This window comes from Syngnathus floridae, chromosome 6 (assembly GCF_059516105.1).
Source record: "Syngnathus floridae isolate MCC-2025c chromosome 6, RoL_Sflo_1.0, whole genome shotgun sequence".
Classification (NCBI taxonomy): Eukaryota; Metazoa; Chordata; class Actinopteri; order Syngnathiformes; family Syngnathidae; genus Syngnathus; species Syngnathus floridae.
Genome location: NC_142418.1, coordinates 1277324 through 1298782, shown reverse-complemented (window position 1 = coordinate 1298782; position 21459 = coordinate 1277324). Strand labels below are relative to the sequence as shown.

Here is a 21459-nt window from a genome sequence, read left to right as displayed (position 1 = left end):
AAAAAGCGTTTTTTTGCTTGGAACAGATTAATTTTTTTTCCATTATTTGTAATGGGAAAACATGGTACGGAATTCGAACGATTCACTTCTCGAACATACTTCTGGAACGGATTGTGGTCGAAAACCGAGGCTCCACTGTATTTGTCTTTGTTTGCATGCTTACATGGCCTTTGAAAATGCAAATACTGCCAATATTCATGTTTTAAAAGGGCTATTGTCTGCATGTAAATGTTGTGTTGGTTTTAGTTTTACAATCGAAGGTGGACACATTCCATGACACTAAGAGTCTCTTTTCAGGTTACATCTAGGAGTCGAGACAACGATCCTAATGACTACGCTGAGCGAAATGGTAAACCGCAAGTTCTTTCAATTATTGTCTGTCATATATGTGAGATAGAGTGTGGTTAAGCAATCTTAGCAGGAAGGCCTAGGCTTTTGACTTGATCCATCTCTTCTGAGTTGATCCTGAGGTGTTCCCGGGCTTGGCAGGAGATAGTCTCTCCAGCATGTTTTGAGTGGGTGGAAAGTGTCATCTGGATCCTTTGCGAAGGAGCAACGTCTTGACCGCAAAGTCCTCCTTTATATTTCTAAAGCTCATATATCATTGAGCGAGAGTGTGCACATGTAGCGAATCTTGGTTGTTTTTGTGATGGTTTATTAAATGTTGCAAACAATTGCAAAAACATTCACTAACAGAATTAATGGCTATGATGAGTTTTTCTTGTCACTATCAAAATTTGAACATCTTCAAAAATTGTTTGCGGCACCAAAAAAGTGTGTGACCATTAAATTTGTTGGCGAGCGTTTTTGCGTCTGTTTATGACTTTGAAGAAAACCTGATGAATAAACATTCACTACGTGCCCAGGCTTGCAATCCTATGCCGCTCTGTGAGATAAGTCTTTAAGGGAGAGCGTGGACAGTATGTTGGAAACTGATTCTCGTCTTACCCGCTTACAACCTGGTGGCAAACCGTAATAAAACACCTGTACTACTATGCTAATAGTTTAGGTTAAAATTAAAAGAAGAGAAGGTGTTAGAGTGGTGCTCACTCTAACTTATTTTTGCAAGAACCACATGGGAGACAGTATGCCCTTTTAAACACCTACAAGTGGAGTCATTCGTCGCTGTGCATACAGCGATGATCGAATGAGGTCTGACTCAGGCCTCTCGCGAGAGCATTTTTATTGAGAGAAACGGGGGGCGGGGGTGAGAGTGGAGGTGAGAGTGGACAGGATGGGGTTGAAGCCCCTGACCTCTGAAGACAGGACAAGCTAGGTTATTTATTACAGGTTACATTCCAACATAAGCATAGGATCAAACTAATCTAGATAGGTTATTTATTACAGGTTGCATTCCAACATAAGCATAGGATCAAACTAATCTATCAACCCTAACATATCCCTCCTGTTTATCATACGATTATGTCACCTCAATCAACAAATACAAGCCTGAAAATATAATGAAGAAAGAAAAATAGTAAAAATACTAATAAAAAAGATCAATAGAAAACACAGAAACGGTACATCATTGTATCCATCACTTGCGAGGCATTTTCAATGGCCAAATCATCATGTTTCTATAAAACATGCTCGGCTAAACAGCATCAACGCAATCCACGTTTCGCAGCTCATTATGGTCATCACATCCGTCATGTCTGAGAAGTTGTATATGTACTTGTGCTATGGTAGAAGACAACCCTTGTCACAGCAGACTTCAAACATGGGATAACACAGGTCCTAAACAAGCACAACAATACCAGCACAGGAACCACAAGTTTCAACAGCAACTGCCACCAAGCGCCAGAGAATAGCCATGAAAAGAAATCCCATTGATGTGGGATTTTATCCTCCGACATGGCTTGCTGTGAATTCCTCAGTGAGTTCATGGCATCTGTTAGAGATTTGTTCACTCCAACTTATTTTGCAAGAACCACACGGGAGACAAGTAAGTCCTTTTGGACACCTGCAGGTGGAGAGTCCATTCGTCGCTGTGCGTGCAGCGATGTTCGAATAGAGCTCTGGACTCTCCTTCCTGCAAGAGGATATTTATTAAGAGAAACAGAGTGGGGGGATGAGTAGGCTGAGTAGAAAGCCCTTGTCCTCTAGTCTAAACATCTCAGGGGATGTTTTACGATCTTGTGATAAGGAGGACAAGGTAAGGTATTTATTACCTGTTGCATTCCAACATAATCCTATGATAAAGATAACCTGGAAAACCCTAACATCTCCCTCCTGTTTTATCATATGATTATGCTACCCCAAACAACAAAGACAAGTAAGAAAAAAACGCTTATATATGTATAATGAAGAAAGAAGAATAGGAAAAATAAAAAACAACAAACAACGATAGCAACACTTTCCAGTGAAGATGAGGCATTACCTTAATACCCTAGATCAAACTTATTGTGTAAGCGAAAAACCTGCTGGCCAGATGTTATTAGCAGGAAAATTCTTACACGGTCCCTTTGCCTAAGGCGACCCGAATGCTATCAATAAAAAATAAAAATAAAAGCACAGAAATAGTACATCAGTGTATCCAGTAATTGCGAAGCATATTTGATGATCAAATCAACAAGTTTCCGTAACACATGCTGAACAGAACAGCATCTACGCAATCGACGTCTCATTATCATTATCACATCTGTCAGGTCTAAGAAGTTGTATATGTGCTCGTGTTTTCATCAGCTGATGATGTTCTAGTCTGTAGGTGAGGCCTGTCACACACACTGGCGCCCACACTCGTGTCCAGTTGGCAGGCAGCATCGGACAACTCTTGTGACCACAAAACCACGATCTGTTCTGAACAGGCACGTGCACTCATAGGATGCAGGTGAGGCAGTGCCTCTGAACTTCTGGAGTAGGTCCCGTCCGATGGTGCAGCCATGTTGGTAGTACAGCCCTTACACCTTGAAAACGGCTCTCTCATCCTGGCACACAGCGGTGATGTCCAAAGCTCCCATCCAGTTTCCTCCTGGAGAGCAGTCGTCGTTAATGCATTTGTGGGTCCTGCAATCTTGGATGCAACATGTGTAGTCAGCAAGACTTGGAATGGTCCCTCCCGTCGTGGCTGGCCCAGTTCCTTCATTTGATGACTTTGATGTAGACCCAGTCTCCTGGATTGATGGGGTTGTCGACCTGTGAGGAGGAAAGATCAAGCGGCAGTAAATTTGTCTTTGACACAGTTTGAGCGTCCTGATCATATAATCTGCCAAGGACTGCTCTTCATCTGTTGTTTGCAACTCTCGTAGTCAATTGTCGTGCCCATTTAACTGGCAAATAGGAGTGTTTGCGGGAAGAGTTTGAACACTTCCTAATGATTCCCTTTAACCAAAAACTATTTATGACAGGGGCGTTCCCATTTATTGCCTCCTGGTTTAAAAGAGATTGTCTTACCCATGCCTTCTTTCTCCTCACACGCTCGCACCCACACAGGGTGTGCACACACACACACAAACAAAGGGATTCTAATCCATCTCTCATGTAGCTTCTTTTGATAGAATCTCCTATCGGTAACTGTATAGCAGACGTTTTAGCATATAATCCCATACTCTGCTCTCTCACTTCTACTTTTTCATGTCGGTGCAGTCGTAGGTGGCCCCTATTGCAGTCATTGTCTTGTTAACTGTCACCTTTACTCCTATGCATGATTGTGTGAATGTCAAAAATTGAACGTACCTAACTTTCTGACCATCCAACCTCCACTGTGGTACAAAAAACCTTACTATTGTATTGAGTAGGTACATTGAGCAACCTAGCTTCCTCCTGACTGCCAAATGTCCTGTTCTAAAATTTATATAACTCGACCTCTACGTTTTAAGCTTGATGAGCCAAAATATCAGATCTTGCTCTTGTTTCCTACCGTTTTAGCCTATTTGTTTTATCCAAATCCGTTCAATCTCTGATTATAATGCTTTTCTCTGTAGCCCTACGTATTTTCAAATTATTTTATTTATTTATCAAATCTCCTCAGTTCTGTCAAAGTCAGTGCACAATGAACCTCCCTTCCACCTTGAACCAAGCTTCACCAAATTTGGTAACGCCGTAGCAAGGAGTGCGATTTGGTTGTCGGACACTCCAAGTCCATATCTTTTTTCTGCACTTCACCCTCTCAAGTTGATGTTCTTTTGTTGTTGCTTCAGAGCGACCCCATCCATCACTCTTGAATGAGTCCATTGTTCAAATGAGTCAATTTTCATCATTGTGAGTTCCTCCGCTTTTCACTGTCTTTTCCGTCCCCGAGGATGTTGTATTTCCTCCAGAGTGTACTTGTCCTCCTCCAAGCACAACAGCAGTCTTTTCTTTTGCTTCGCCAAAGGTCAAAGGTGCTTCAGAGCCAGGCACCATTTTGTAGTTGTTCACGGCTGCAGGCGAAGTCTCGGATTGGGTTTCAGGGACCCTGACACTGAGAATGACAGGCTGGGACATCAAACTTGTAAGACTATCTCCAAATGTAGCTGCTTCCATCAATTTGCTGGTAACGTTTGTTTACCAAACTTCAAATTCTTCTAATAACAGCGGTCTCGTTTTTATATCGTAAATCCTGCAACTCATCCTATTTTTGAGCTACATTTTATCTATAGTTCCAATTTAATCGGACAGTATGTTGTCTTCAGTATCATTATTGAAAATCAACTCATCGAGGTCTGCTTTCCACATCAAGCCCTGATCTGTATGTCTTGACCTCTCACATGTTATTGTCATGCTTGCTCAAAAATGTGACTTAGAGTATGGTGCTGTGAATTCTCAATCTCCCCAATGAAATTGGATCCCACCTCGTAGTTCTTATCGTTCTCATGTTCCTGTTAGCCTGCAATTGTCCAAATCAAAAATGTTTTCTTTTAACTGTCTTTCTTTTGAACCTCTAAATCTCTCGTGTTGCTAACCTATCTACACCAGAACAAAAAATTTACCACAGTATAGCACTTTTACTGCATGCACTTGACTTAGAAGCGAAAGTAAACCAAAGTGTGGCACACAAACAACAAGCTTATTATGCAACTCTTTGATTTTTCCATTGGGAGTTTATGTCAAGTACCACAACCGGGCGGCTTGGTGGCGCACTGGTCAGCACATCCCCCTCACAGTTCGGAGGGTGCGGGTTTGATTCCACCTCCGGCCCTCCCTGTGTGGAGTTTGCATGTTCTCCCTGTGCCTGCGTGGGTTTTCTCTGGGCACTCCGGTTTCCTCCCACATCCCAAAAACATGCTTGGTAGGTCAATTGAGCACTCCAACTTGGCCGTAGGTGTGAGTGCGAGTACGAATGGTTGTTCGTCTCTGTGTGCCCTGCGATTGGCTGGCAACCAGTTCAGGGTGTCACCCGCCTACTGCCCGATGACTGCTGGGATAGGCTCCAGCACGCCCGCGACCCCCGTGGGGATAAAGCTGTACAGAAAATGGATGGATGGATGTGTACATAGAGCGCCGCAGCATCACTAGAGAGACAATCTACATTCCTACATTCGTATATTCTTTTCTAGTTTTTCCTCGCTTTTTACGTTTTGTTACTCCACTTTTGGGAGTTTGCTATTGTTGAACGTTGCAGACAGTCAATCCCTGCCATTTCGTCCACGTCGCTGTTTGGCTCTCAGCGGAGGCTTCGTGGCTGTTTGTCTACCGTCGATCATCGAACACGTAAGGATGGCTGCGGATCAAGAGGTTTGTACAGCTTCGTGCACCAACTTGCACCCTTCTCTTAGAGAGGTTGTCCCTGCCAGAAGGACGTGTCCGCTAGTTAGAGCAGAATAGTGAGATAACAGTCGATGTGGCGGACACAGACGCGGACTGTAGTCAGCCTGCGAGCCCAGTTAGCATTAGCCCCAAGCAACTTGCTAACCGCGATGAGCCTGGTAAGACGCATAGCCATCCAAAGTCATCTCGGTCTACTGCCCCTCGCACCTTGGTCATAGGTGAATTCATTACCCGAAACATCACGCTTAAAAATCCAGCCACGGTAATGTGTATTCCTGGAGGCAGAGCACCTGACATAGAAGTTAATCTTAGGGAGATGACTTGCAATAGGCCTAGTCAACAGCGTATGTCCAACAACACTAGCTACTTGGGCATAGTGATACGTCAGCGCCAATGATGTTAGGATGAGGCAATCAGAGATCACAAAGAAAAACATAGCGAGGACTTGTGATCTCACCAGAAAGATGAGTCGGCATTGAGTAGTTGTCTCTGGCCCCCTGCCTGGGAGAGGCACTGATGAGAGGTTTAGTAGGTTAGTCTCCCTTAATCGATGGATGGCTGGGTTCTGTAAAAAGCAGGGACTGTATTTTATAGATGACTGGTCCTCCTTCTGGACCCGCCCCGACCTGCTGAGGAAGGACGGCCTTCATCCTAACCGTGAAGGCGCCTTCACTCTTTCAAGGAATATAGATTACTGTTTGAGCCATTCATGAGAGGTCACTTTCGAGCAGGCCGGGTCACAGGTGACTAGACCACCTGTTAGGATGGGTTTGGAGTCTGTTAAGTTAAAGTTAACTAGCGCTAGGTTAGACTCCCAGCATGCACATAGCTCCTTGTGTAGACTAGAGCATCACAGTTTGAATAGAGCTACAGTACACGTGGACACACGTTCTACTGAGGTAGTAGACAAATCCAATCACTCCACCCCGACCGGTATTGCTGATGAAACGGTGCCTGTTTTAGATAACTTCACATGTGTAACAAATATTCATCATCAAATTCCCACGGTCGTTTCATCCCACCGCCCTAATAAACTTTTGAGAGGTGATATTAGGCCTAGAGAACACAATTTTACTCGCATCCCGTTTAAAAATCTTTCGATAGATACGCACCCTGATCAACCGATTACACTTAAATTCGGTTTTATGAATATTAGATCACTTCATACGAAAGCAGTTCTCGTTAATGACCTTATCACGGAACATAATCTAAACGTTTTTGGTCTTTGCGAGACCTGGTTAAAACCTAATGAATTGCTGCCACTTAACGAGGCCTCGCCTCCAAATTTTGTGAGCTCGCATGTGGCACGTCCTCGAAAAAAGGGTGGGGGTGTCGCCCTCATCTCAAATTCTGAGCTTAGATTTAGGCCTCGCTCAATTCACGTATTTAAAACATTTGAAGTTCTCATTGTGCGATCCACTGCGTTACCGTCATTCTATCTTGTTATTTACCGCCCACCCGGGGCTTACTCTGGCTTCCTGGATGAATTTTCAGAATTTGTGGCTGATCTAGTGACAAATGCAGATAATATAGTTATCATGGGTGATTTCAACATCCACATGAATTCACCGTCAGAACCACTGACTTCGGCATTTCAAACTTTAATCGATACGTGTGGTTTTACGCAAGCTGTACAAGCAGCAACGCATAAGAATGGAAATACCTTAGATCTGGTATTATCCCGGGGACTAGCAACCTCAAATATAGCAGTACTGCCATACACTACTGTTCTGTCTGATCATTTCTTAATAAAATTTTAAATTTTAGTTCCTTGTCAAAGACAAGAGAGCAGTCGGAATTATAGCAGCCGTAATCTTAACTCCATGACTGCAACTGCGCTGTCTGAGTTACTGTCGCCGGCAACCGCCATGTTTCCCGCATACAGCGGCTCTATCGATAATCTTACAAATGAATTCAATGCGACATTATTAAAAGCCATCGACTCTGTGGCACCGCTACGTCTGAAAACTCGCCGTAGATGGCCAACTCCGTGGTTCACAGATGAAACACGTACGTTTAAACAATTATGTAGAAAGCATGAGCGCAGATGGCGTTTAACCAAACTTGAGGTTTTCCATCAGGCATGGAAGGACAGCCTCCTGAAATATAAAGATGCGCTAATTTTAGCAAAAACTCGTTATTTTTCGCAAGTCATTAATCTTAATAAAAACAATCCTAAATACCTATTTGATACAGTGGCAAAGCTAACTCTGCGCCAGCCGACCCCCGATAGCTCCTTCCACTCAGCTGACGAGTTTATGAAATTTTTTGCTCAAAAGATTGAGTCCATTAGGGACGAGATCAAGAATACCATGCCAATCGCTCCGCTGGTTACTAGCGCTGGGGATCATGCAATAACCCTCTCAAATTTTGATAGCGTGTCCCTTGAAATGCTTACAAAATTGGTTAGTACGGCTAAACAAACAACATGTTTACTCGACCCGCTTCCAGCCAAACTACTTAAAGAATTATTTCCAATTTTAGGACCGTCCGTCTTAAATATAATCAATCTGTCTGTTTCCTCTGGGATAGTGCCAATAGCCTTTAAAACCGCTATTATTAAACCACTACTTAAGCGAGCAAATCTTTTGCTCGGACTGTCTCAGTAATTATAGGCCAGTTTCAAACCTCCCATTCATAGCAAAACTTCTCGAAAAAGTAGTAGCGCAGCAGCTTATTGATTACATGGTCGCTAATAATCGATATGACTCCTTTCAGTCTGGTTTTAGAGCTAATCATTCTACAGAGACAGCACTTGCTAAAGTGACTAATGATCTCCTCATAGCTATGGATTCAAATACGTCGTCTGTATTGTTACTACTCGATCTTAGTGCTGCCTTTGACACTGTAGACTTTGATATTTTATTAGGGTGTCTTAAAAGTTGTGTTGGTATCTCAGGGTCAGCACTCAGCTGGTTCAATTCCTATCTATCAGGCAAGACGCACCGAGTGGTCCATGGTAATACGTTCTCTGAGCTTTATAATGTTACGTGTGGTGTTCCACAGGGATCGGTACTCGGACCGATTTTATTTAATATTTATATGATTCCGCTTGGGGACATAATACGTAAATATAATATTAGCTTTCAATGCTACGCGGATGACACCCAATTATATATGCCGTTATCGATGACAGATCCACGGGACTGTTGTAATCTCGAGGCGTGCCTTGCGGAGATCAAGCAATGGATGTCTCTCAACTTCCTTCGTCTTAACCCAGATAAAACTGAGATGTTGATAATTGGTCCTACTCGTTATCAACACTTATTTAAGGAAACCACTATAACTATAGATAACCGGACTATCACTCAGAGTGATACGGTAACTAATCTCGGGGTAATATTTGATCAAACGCTCTCCTTTCAAAAGCACAATAAGAATATAACCAGAATTGCGTTTTTTCACCTTCGTAATATTGTTAAGATTCGTCCTATCCTCTCGACCGGGGATGCGGAAACCATTATACATGCGTTCGTTACGTCGCGCCTGGACTACTGTAATGTATTATTCTCTGGTCTTTCTAAGTCCAGTATCAAAAGTCTACAGTTAGTGCAAAATGCCGCTGCGAGGATGCTCTCACAGTCAAGAAAATTTGATCACATTACCCCAATATTAGCCAAATTACATTGGCTCCCGGTCCATTTAAGATGTGACTTCAAGGTTCTTCTACTAACCTATAAATCACTGCATGGCTTAGCGCCTTCATATCTCGTCGACCTAGTCGTTCCTTATGTTCCGTCTCGTAACCTTCGTTCGCAAAATGCTAGTCTTTTAGTTATACCGAGGGCCAAGAAAATGTCTGCAGGGTCTAGAGCATTCTCTATTCGGGCTCCAGAGCTTTGGAATGCCCTACCAATGGATATTAGAACTACTACCTCAGTAGAAACATTTAAGACACGTTTAAAGACACATTTCTATGAGATGGCCTTTAACTAACTTGTGATGGCCGATTTGGCCGGAGTTTGTTTTGTTCTCTCTGCCCACCCCCTCCCCGGCTGGGGAGGGGGTGGGCAGAAGCTGATCGCAGCTAGCTGGATTCTCGGGGACCAATTCAAGATGAAGGAACTGCAGCTCAACCCCCTTGAAGACACGGCCAGGACAACCGAGGGCACCTCCGACATCCATTTTTTCATTGATTTTCATATTATGTATTACTTGTGCACTCTCTGCATCCATTATAACCTGGTGATCCTGAAAGGGGGATCCTTCCATCTGTGGTCCCTTCTCAAGGTTTCTCATTTTCCCCTGGCAGGGGTTTTTTGAGTTTTTCCTTGCCTTTTTGGGAGCTTATGATCAGGGGATGCTTTGAGAATAATTGTCAATTTTTGGCTATGTGAAGCCCTTTGAGACTGTTTGTGATTTAGGGCTATACAAATAAACTTGACTTGACTTGACTTGACACTTGTGGCAATGTTCGTCCTTTAACAGTCACATTGAGATTTGTCCAGAAAAGCTGATCACAGGTACCGTCTGCGAGTCCAGGGCAGGAAGGCATCACTGACTGTGACAGCACGGTGTTGGTATCCAACTCCTCCCATGGATGCCATACATTTCGCTTCAGTGACATTCATTGCTCTGGCCTCCAAGTGAACACAATTTCGAACACACATAGCATCCCTCCTGTGTGTGAGCTCTCACAGTGAACTTTACATACCGGTACCAAGCGTTGGTTTCGTATGTGTTTCTGGGGTCCCATGACCAGTCCTCAAAGTTCTCATCATGTGACCATCTTTTTCCACGGTCAACATTGTCGTTTGGTCTGTTCAGATGAGTCCATAGGCCATAGCATACTCCCAACCACAACACAGCAGAGGATCCACCTGGCATGTGGAGCCCCGTTGCTACTAGGATGACAGGGACACCGAGACATACCCTCGCCTAGCGGAGTGGGGATCATTGTTCGCTTCACCAACATTGAGACGCCCCACCCTAAACGATGAGGCCCCTTTGTAGCCCGAAATGAGGGGTCCAGCACTCCCTGTAGCTTGCAGTGGCTGAGGTGAATCCAGCTCGGCCATTCACCGATCTTCACTGCAGTGGCGGTAGTCAGCAAGACTTGGAATGGTCCCTCCCACCGTGGGCTGGCCCAGTTCTTTCTTTTGATGACTTTGATGTAGACCCAATCTCCTGGCTTGATGGGGTTGTCGACCTGTGAGGATGAAAGATCAGGCGGCAGTAAATTTGCATTTGACACATGTCAGTCTGAGCGTTCTGATCATGTAATCTGCCAAGGACTGTTCTTCATCTGCCTTTTGTAAATCTGCAGGGAACACAGGTAGTCTATATGGCCTCCCGTGGATGATTTCAAAAGGTGTTAACCCTTCTGAAGTGGGAGTGATTCTCATATAGTGTTTCACTCAGTCTAGGCACTCTGGCCAAGTTCTGCCTGTTGTTTCCATGCATTTTTTCAACCTCCTTTTGATAGTAGCGTTTGTGCGTTCAACCAAGCCAGCACTCGAAGAGTGCCAAGCGCAGTGGTTTTTTAACGTTATCCCAAGGTGTACAGCCATGTTCTGTACAACTTGGTTCACCATTGTCACTGTAAATGGTTTGGGGGATACCATGAGTCGGTATGATGGCTTTGCAGATGGCTTTTGCCACTGTTAAGGGATCTGCACATTTGGATGGAACTATTTCCACCCATTTGGAAAATGCATCAATCATCACTAGGCAGTATTTGTGAGGTCCACTTTGTGTGAGTTCAATAAAATCCATATGCATGATTTGAAATGGGTAAGACGGTTTTGGAAATGAGCCTCTCTTAGGTCTCATGTTTCCTTGTGGATTATGTTTCACACAAACAGGACATGCTTTACAAAAAAATTTCAAGTAAGCATCTAAAACAAAGGTAGTGAATTGTTGATGTATGATGAAACTCATCTCTCCTGTCGACACATGGCAAGGCCCATGTGTCGCAATTGCCGCTGGCTTAAAAAATAATTTTGGTAAAACAGGTTTGTCATTGATGCGGTGGATATTATCTGCATCCAGTACTGCACCTTTTGTTGTCCACATTCGTTTTTCAACCATTGGAGAATTGCTTTGCATGTCTATTAGTATAGTTTTGTCTGTGAGCTGCGTGTCCTCTGAATCTATTAAAAAAAAATCATGGCCATGTTTCCCTGCTGCTGCTGCTTCTTTAGCAATTTTGTCTGCTAATCTGTTTCCACTTGAGACTTCATCTGTGCCTGTGGTGTGAGCAGCACATTTACACACAGCTAATTTAGCAGGTAAAAGGATGGCCTGCAACAAGTCTTTTACCAAGGAGGCATGGGTTACCGGTTGATGTTGTCATCCCTCTGCGCTCCCATTGTTTTGCAAAATAGAACAGAGTAGAAAACGCATACTGACTGTGTAAGCAGTGACTTCTTTATCTTCTGCCAATTGACAAGCTCTTGTTAGTGCAATTAGCTCAGCAGCCTGCGCTGACCTGTTGTATGGAAGCTTCTCTGCTTCAACAATCTGGTTTGGTTAATTTCACAATTGCATAACCACTTTGTTTCCTTTAGGATCCTTTAAATACGATCCATCCACAAACCACTTTTCCCCCTCGTCAAGCGGTGTGTCACCTAAATCTTGTCTGGGCAGCTGTAGATGTTCTGTAGCATCGAAACAGTTATGTGGGGTTCCATCTCCTGGCAACGGGATCATATACTAATCCTGTATAACTTTGTCCTTTAAAGGTAAACGCAAACCAAAACTGTGAGTCTGGGTGGATTGGCATCGAGAAAAATGCATTGCTAAGATCAATTACTGTGAAAAACCTCTGGTTAGGCTTCAAAGTGTTTAGAGTGTGTGTCAGGCACATTAGGTGCTCTTGTCTGCACCGCATCATTTACTGCTCATAAATCTTGTATCATTCGCCAATCAATTTTATTGGCCTTTTGGACTGGAGAAATAGGAGTGTTGCAAGGAGAATCCGAGCACTTCCTAATGATTCCTCCTGACAAAATATCATTTATAACAGGGGCAATCCCATGTATTGCCTCCTGTTTTAAAGGATATTGCTTATCTCTTGGACGCCACTCTGATCTTGGTTTGATCTGTACTGAGGGAATGGACGTTAAAAGTCCTACATCAGATGGGCCCTTTGTCCACAGTTTTTCAGGAAGCCCAGCCAATTCCCTCTCCTCCATCTCAGTCAAACAAACATTAACTAGTCAGGGGAGCACATAAGTGCATGCCCTTCCAAAAGCCACTTCACACACTGTTTGCTTCCACATGTCACAACTGGTACTGTAGCTCCACCCATCACCTTTGTCCTCATAATCAGTGACAGATCCGGCAAGTTTAATTCGGCAACCCACATCTACCCATGTTATACTGTGAGGTTTAAACAATGAAATGTGGGGTACAGCTGACAACTTGTATTTGTCTTTCTGAGGAGCGGGCAGGAGCACAGCAGCAGCTGCAAATGACCTGCGATCAGTGTACAGTGATTGTCAAGGTTACTTCTGTGTCACTGAAAAAACTTTCAATATATTTATCTTGTGGATCAGTGAGATTGTTCACGGTGACATGTAATTGATTACAAGTCATTTCTGATTCAGGTCGTGACAATTGTTTTCAAGCTTCACTGAGTAAACTCCTTGGTAACTTGGAATTCTGTTCAGGAGAGATGTCATGGGAACAGCAAATCTATTCACGTGCTTGTGCAGCATATGAGTCTACATCTCTCACTCTACATGGTCGCATGCCATCCTTTACTGGAATTATTGCAATTCCCAACCGAGTCATCAGATCTCGTCCCAGCAGGTTTATGGGACATTTTGGGGATAGGACAATCGAGACTGAAGCTATGACTCCCGTTTCATCATCTCTCACTACAACTGGATTGGAGATACTCTCCTTGTGTACCTGCCCATCAGCAGATTTCACCCAAATAGTGTTTTGGGAGGCCTTTAGATTAGGGACTTTAGTTTTTATTACGGTTTTACAAGCCCCGGTATCACACAAAAACTCTACATCACATCCTCCAACGTTTAAGGTAACGTGGTTTTTCTTTTAATGCACTCAGAATGTCCCATGCTGTATGGACATCTACTATTTCTTCCTCTGTAGGAGCACAAGAGGTCAAAGGGGAGGAATCTAGTCATGCTGAAAATTTGGCTTTTCCTCTGCCTCTTCCTCCACCCCTTGATTGGTTTTGTTTTGCCTGACGACACTGTCTTGCAAAGTGTCCTCGTTTCCCACAGTTCCAACAGGTCTCTCAATCTGGTGGGGATTTTGAATTATATGGCGGCCTGCGACCTTGTTGGCCTCTACCTCTTCCTCTGCCCCACTGGGACTCTTGGAAGAAGACTGTTGCATCTTCATCTAGTTCATCATCGTCTAGATGAAATACATCAGAACTTTTGCCTCTTTTGATCACTTTTTCAGCATGTCTGGCCCACTGCATGGCCGTTGTAACACAAGCAGTGTCTACTTCCACCAAGTGTTTCCTCACCCAGTTGCCTATATCAAGGTGAAAATTTGTGAGGAGTGCATTTTTAAGCTGTTGCTGATAAGCACTCTCAGCTGCATCATTGAATGGGATGCCACTATGCACCCTGAATTCTTTTTCAAATCTCAAACGAAAATCATCAGTATCTTCGCCAGGCTTCTGTTTTGTTCCTGCTAAATGACTATAATTCGCTCGTCTTTGAAATATAGTTCGTACTCTTTGCACAAGATCATTCCATTGTGCTGCATACTCCCCTCCCAATTGATTTCCCTCAACGGGATAGGGGAAAGGCCCTTGGTTATTTCTACCTGTATAATTTCCTCTAACCTTGGCCCAGTCTTTTCCCAAGGAAGACATTGCAGCTTCTCCTGCCTCATGCCCATTCAGTCTATAGGAATGTATGATTCCAGCCATGTCTTCTGCCCATTTATCTGGGTCTTCTGCAACAGGGGTAACCCCTTCAACTGCTTTTCTTGCCTCTTTCAAAGTCCATGGCCGAAAAAACATATGTATGTGGAGGGTAGCCTTCCCCTGCAATAGGGTTTGGCACCTGTATCATTGGGCACACATCAACATTGTCCAAATTTTGGGCAAATCTAGCAGCATTGGTCATACTTCTTGTTCGCACAGGAGTTCTAATAATGTGACCCTGACCTTTTTTGCTGTTATATGGGGGAAGGTGCAGGTCTGTTAAACTTGGATACAAGTTTTGCATAGGAGCAGAAAGCTCCTCTTTGCCCCTCTGCTTAAGCTGCGCCTTCATCTGCGCCTTGAGCTGCGGCCGGGACAGCGCGCCTGCGCACTGTGGCCTCATTGTCCTCCGGCCTGAGAAACATACTCACGGCCTCATCACTCTTCACCTTTATAGTTTTTGTCTTTTGAATTTGTTCTCTTTTCTCTTGTGAAGCTTTCAATCACATTCTAGCACAATTCAATTCTCTCTCTTTTCTTTCCTTTCTCAGTCCCTTTGTCTTCCTAGCCACACTCTCCTCCAAAACATCAACCACTATCTTCCACATTTCAACTTTCAACTTACCTTCTACTCCATACTTTTTCTTCCACTTCGGCATGTATCGCATACAAATAAGAAATCTACTCGACATGTACTTCTCATCTCCTTCAGGAGCTGGAGATTTACAGTTTTTATTTCCCATCTTAATTTGGTATTTTAGGTGTCTACAATTTTTTCAAAATTTTTCTTTCTTTGAGGATCCTCAATACAAGTTCAAATTGACGTTTCAACAAATTCTCTTTGTAGTCAATTTATCCTACCAGTCACACTCAACCACACAAGTTTCATGCAAACAGCTTGGAAAAACGGACACAAAAGAATCTACGCCCTTCTTCAATTAAGAAAAAGCTCCGTTTTTTTCTAGCCCGTTTCTTCCACTGGGAGTCAAACCCAAGCTGTTCTTTGGCCGGAAAAACGTACAAAGAAAAATCTACGCTCTTCTTTGATTAACAAAAAAGAAGCTTCGTGTTCCTTAGCACGTTCCTTCCACTGGGACACTAACCCAAGCCCGATCCCTCAGCTTGGAAAAACAGACAAAGAAGAATCTGCGCACTTCTTCGATGAATGAAAAAGAAGCTCTGCTTTTCTTAGCCTGTTTCTTCCCCTGGGACTTAAACCCAAGCTATATCTCGTGCACCCCTACCTTTTACGCATTTCACAACAACACAATCACATAACTTTAGGGCTTTAACTTACTTGTCCCCTGGTTCGTTGCACTGCCTGATCCCATCAATCCACCTCTGTCAGACAAAGGCAGACCTAAGATGCTGGCCCAGCGAAGAATTTCCTTCCCAGGTCTTTCTTTACCAGGTCCGGCTAATGGACGCTGGCCTGTCGACGGTGTACAGCGTGTCGTCCTCCGTCAGCCAGATGGCGGGTATAAGAGAATCCGGGTCACGGCACCAAAATGTTAGAGTGGTGCTCACTCTAACTTATTTTTGCAAGAACCACACGGGAGACAGTATGCCCTTTTAAAAACACCTGCAAGTGGAGAGTCATTCGTCGCTGTCCATACAGCGATGATCGAATGAGGTCTGACGCAGGCCTTTTGCAAGAGTATTTTTATTGAGAGAAACGGGCGGGGGTGAGAGTGGAGGTGAGAGTGGACAGGATGGGGTTGAAGCCCCTGACCTCTGAACACAGGACAAGCTAGGTTATTTATTACAGGTTACATTCCAACATAAGCATAGGATCTTGCTCAACCAAGAGTGAGCCATTGTTTCTCTGCATTGAGAGCACCCAAATGAGGTGGCTTGAGCATCTGATCTCATTGCCTCCTTGGTGATGTTTTCAGAGAATGTCCCATTGAGATGAGTGGGGTAGGGGGAGACAAGGTACAACCTAGAACAGGGGTCGGGAACCTTTTTGGCGTACAGAGCCATAAATGCCCATTTTTTTAAAAAATAATTTCCCGTGTGAGCCATACTATTTAAAAAAAAAAAAAAACGATAGGCTAAATACAATTAAATGCATATACTCTAATTAAGACCAAAGATTTTTTGAGTATGCTAATGTATTCTTTTTAATAACGTTTTTATATCGAAGCCTAGAAAAAAAAACACCATTAATGAGACTTCTGGGGCCGCATCGTTTTGCTGATGGCTTTGTACTCCGGTTGATATACGGTGAGGTTGAGCTTCATGCAGCCGTTGAGGCTCTCATCAGTCATAATGGCCCGATCGTGAACAGTTCTTGCTGACAGAGGCATGTCTTTTATCCGTTTGAGTATCTTTTCTTTATCCGAGAAGTCGCCAAAAAGTTCATTAGCCACATCAAGCATAAATGTTGAAATACTCGCCATCAGTGAATGGCTTCAGCAAAACTAGCTGAATTAACGTCACCTTGTCTAGTCCATACACGGAGTTGCTGTTGACTAGCTTGGACCTTCCTCTGGAACTCTTCACACGCTTTCTTTCTGCTGTCCCCAGCTGGGTATTTGGTTGCAAATGTAGCATGACGTGTCTCAAAGTGGCGCTTGATATTGGAGTGTTTCATTGATGCAATTTTGTCATTGCATATGGGGCACGTAGCAGAGCCTTCTCTCTCCACAAATGCGAATTCTTCGGTCCACTCACTCTGAATTGTTCGGAAATCGTCATCTTTTTTCCTCTTCCCCATCTTTCTTGCTTGCCTGGCACACACCAGCTAGCTAGCTGAAATTATAAATAAAGCGGATGGAATTTCACCTATCACGACCCCGTAGGCACCGTATTGTCCAATAAAAAATCTGCTTTTTTTGGTCCGACCTGGCGTCACCCTTCTGTACACCGAAGGGCAGCTTGGATTGGCTATGACATGACGCAACCGTGGATTTCAGCGGTAGAAAACAGATGGGATGGGTTGCAAACGTGATCATATTTTATATTTTGAAAGCTAATTTAATATTTTGATTTCAGTTGGTCTATTTTTTACTTTGTGTTAGAGATTTTCTCACTCAAACAATATTTTGCAAGAACCACACGGGAGACAAGCAAGTTCTTTTAGACACCTGCAGGTGGAGAGTTCACTCACTCCAGAATGAAGTCTGAACCCTCGTTCCTGCGATGGGATATTTATTAAGAGAAACAGAGTGGGGGTTTGGGTAAACTGGCTAAAGCCCTTGTCCTCTAGTCTAAACATGTCAGGGGATGTTTTACGACCTTGTGATAAGGAGGACAAGGTAAGGTATTTATTACCTGTTGCATTCCAACATAATCCTATGATAAAGATAACCTGGAAAACCCTAACATCTCTCTCCTGATTTATCATATGATTATGCTACCCCAAACAACAAAGACAAGTAAAAAAAAAACATATATACGTATAATGAAGAAAGTAGAATGGTAAAAATAAAAACAACAAACAACGATAGCAACACTTTCTAGTGAAGATGAGGCATTACCTCAATACCCCAAATCAAACTTATTGTGTAAGCGAAAAACCTGCTGGCCAGATGTTATTAGCAGGAAAATTCTTACACGGCCCCGTTGCCACAGGCGACCAGAATGCTATCAATAATAAAAAAAATAAAAAGAAAAACACAGAAACAGTACATCATTGTATCCATCACTTGCGAAGCATTTTCGATGGTCAAATCATCAAGTTTCTGTAAAACATGCTCAACAGAACAGCATCTACGCAATCCACGTTTCATTATCGTCATCACGTCCGTCATCTCTAAGAAGTTGTATATGAACCTGGGCTACAGTAGAGGACACAAACTTCGACACAGCAGACTTCAAACATGGGATAACGCAGGTCGTAAACAAGCACAACACCACCAGCACAACAAGTACAGGAGACAGCAATTTCAACAGCAGTTGCCACCAGTTGCCAGAGAATAGCCATGAAAAGAAATCAAACTGATGTGGGACCTTGTCCTTAGACATGGCCTGCTGTAAGTTCTTCAGCGAATTCATGGCGTCGTTTATGTGGGTGTCATTTTCTCCTGGTATGTATGTGCAACAGGAAGTCCCAATGATGTGGCACACACCACCTTGTGCTGCCGTCAACAAGTCCAGAACCATCCTGTTTTGCAAGACCATCAGTCTAATAGCCTGAATCTCTCTATTTTGTCCATCGTTGACTTGCAGTGAGAGATTCACAAAGGATTGAAAACGATAGTTCAGTGTCTCGATGAAGAGCGATAGTTTCCCAACCCCAATCTGAGGAAAGAGCGCAAGGACAACTTTGTCTCCGACGGACCATACTTTATGGTCATCTGGAACGTTCGCACCCCAGACAGGGTCATGAGGGTCAAAGGTTGCAACTGCCCTGCGTCGACGTCCAGTAGAGTTATGTGCTCCTGTCAACAAATGGTGTCGTATCCTGTAGGTGTGGTCTGTCACCCACACTGGTGCACACACTCCTGTCCAGTTGGCGGGCAGCATCGGATAAACCTTGTGACCACAAAGCCACCACCCATTCTGTATGAAGTATGTTCCATTCGATGGTGTAGCCATGTTGGTGGGAGAGCCCTCACCACCTGAAATGGCTCTCTTATCTTGACACTCATCGGTGATGTCCAGAGCTCCCATCCAGTTTCCTCCTGGAGAGCAGTCGTCGCTAATGCAGACGTGGGTCTTGTTACCTTGGATGTAACATGTGTAATTCACTCCAGCTGGTCTCTCTGTGTAGGCCACTTGTGGTATTGTTCGTCCTTTAACAGTCACATTGAGATTTGTCCAGAATAGCTGATCACAGGCACCGTCAGCAAGCCCAGGGCGGTAAGGGTCGGCATCCTTGACTGCGACGGCACGGTGCTGATATCCAACTCCTCCCATGGATGCCATACATTTTGCTTCAGTGACATTCATTGCTCTGGCCTCCAAGCGAACTTGCGTGGAGGAAGGGGGGAGTTTCGAACACACATAGCATCCCTCCTGTGTGTGAGCTCTCACAGTGAACCTGACATACCGGTACCAAGTGTTGGTTTCGTATGGGTTTCTGGGGTCCCATGACCAGTCCTCAAAGTTCTCATCATGTGACCATCGTTTACCACGGGCAACATTGTCATTTGGTCTGTTCAGATGAGTCAATAGACCATAGCACGCTCCAACCACAACGCAGCAGAGGATCCATCTGGCATATGGAGCCCCGTTGCTACTAGGATGGCAGAGACACTGGGACATCCCCTCGCCTAGCGGAGTGGGGATCGATGGATTCTTCACCAACATTGAGACGCCTCACCCTAAACGATGAAGCCCCTTTGTAGTTAGCCTTCCCCACCACTCCGAATTAGGGGTCCAGCACTCTCTGCAACTTGCAGTGGCTGAGGTGAATCCAACTGGGCCGTTGAGAAATTTTAATCGCCGTGGGAGTAGCAAGCAAAACTTGAAACGGTCCCTCCCACCGTGGGCTGGCCCAGTTCTTTCTTTTGATGACCTTGATGTAGACCCAGTCTCCTGGATTGATGGGCTTGTCCACCTGTGAGGGAGAGAGATCAGGCGGCAGTAAATTTGCATTTGACACATCTTTCAGTTTGAGCGTCCTGATTAAATAATCTGCCAAGGTCTGTTCTTCATCTGCTTTTTGCAAATCTGCAGGGAACACTGGTAGTCTATATGGTCTCCCATGTATGATTTCAAAAGGTGTTAGTCCTTCTGAAGTGGGAGTAATTCTCATATAGAGCTTCACTAAGTCGAGGCACTCTGGCCAAGGTCTGCCTGTTGTTTCCATGCATTTTTTCAACCTGCTTTTGATGGTAAAATTTGCCCGTTCAACCAGGCCTGCGCTCGAAGGATGCCAAGCACAGTGGTTTTTTAACGTTATTCCAAGGTGTACAGCCATGTTCTGCACAACTTGGTTCACAAAGTGTGGACCATTGTCACTGTAAATGGTCTGGGGGATGCCATGAGTTGGTATGATGGTTTTGCAGATGGCTTTTGCCACTGTTAAGGCATCTGCACGTTTAGATGGAACTATTTCCACCCATTTGGAAAATGCATCAATCATCACTAGGCAGTATTTGTGAGGTCCACTTTGTGTGAGTTCAATAAAATCCATATGCATGATTTGAAATGGATAAGAGGGTTTTGGAAATGAGCCTCTCTTAGGTCTCATGTTTCCTTGTGGATTATGTTTCACACAAACAGGACATGCTTTACAAACATTTTTTAAGTAAGCATCTAAACCAAAGGTTGTGAATTGTTGATCTATGATGGTCTTCATCCCTCCTGTCGACACATGGCAAAGCCCATGTGTCGCAAGCGCTGCTGCCTTAAAAAGTGATTTTGGTAAAACAGGTTTGTCATTGATGCGGTGGATATTATCTGTATCCACTATTGCACCTTTTGTCGTCCACATTCGTTTCTCCACCATTGGAGCATTGCCCTGCATATCTGCCAGTATAGTCTTATCTATGAGTTGTGTGTCCTCTGAACCCATTAAAAAAAATTCATGGCCATGTCTCCCTGCAGCTGCTTCTTTTGCAATTTTGTCTGCTAATCTGTTTCCATTTGAGACTTCATCACTGCCTGTGGTGTGAGCAGCACATTTACACACAGCTAGTTTAGCAGGTAAAAGAATGGCCTGCAACAAGTCTTTTAACAAGGAGGCATGGGTAACCGGCTTACCGGTTGATGTTGTCATCCCTCTGCGCTCCCATTGTTTTGCAAAATAGAACAGAGTAGAAAACGCATACTGACTGTCTGTGTATACAGTGACTTCCTTATCTTCCGCTAATTGACAAGCTCTTGTTAGAGCAATCAGCTCAGCAGCCTGTGCTGACCTGGTGTATGGAAGCTTCTCTGCTTCAACAATCTGGTTTGGCAATTTCACAATTGCATAACCACTTTGATTGTTTCCTTTAGGATCCTTTGAACATGATCCATCCACA

General features: G+C 43.9%; 1 protein-coding gene and 1 pseudogene across 1 annotated transcript in view; both read left to right on the top strand.

The window, feature by feature from the left end:
• Positions 1-21459, top strand: part of polr2c (RNA polymerase II subunit C) — a 46002-nt gene that overhangs the window by 14516 nt on the left and 10027 nt on the right. Inside the window, exon 6 of the mRNA XM_088378583.1 lies at positions 298-349. Within this exon, the coding sequence (XP_088234709.1) occupies positions 298-349 (52 nt within the window). The remainder of the gene's footprint in view (positions 1-297; positions 350-21459) is intronic.
• LOC148395930 (uncharacterized) lies at positions 1855-21003 on the top strand (annotated as a pseudogene).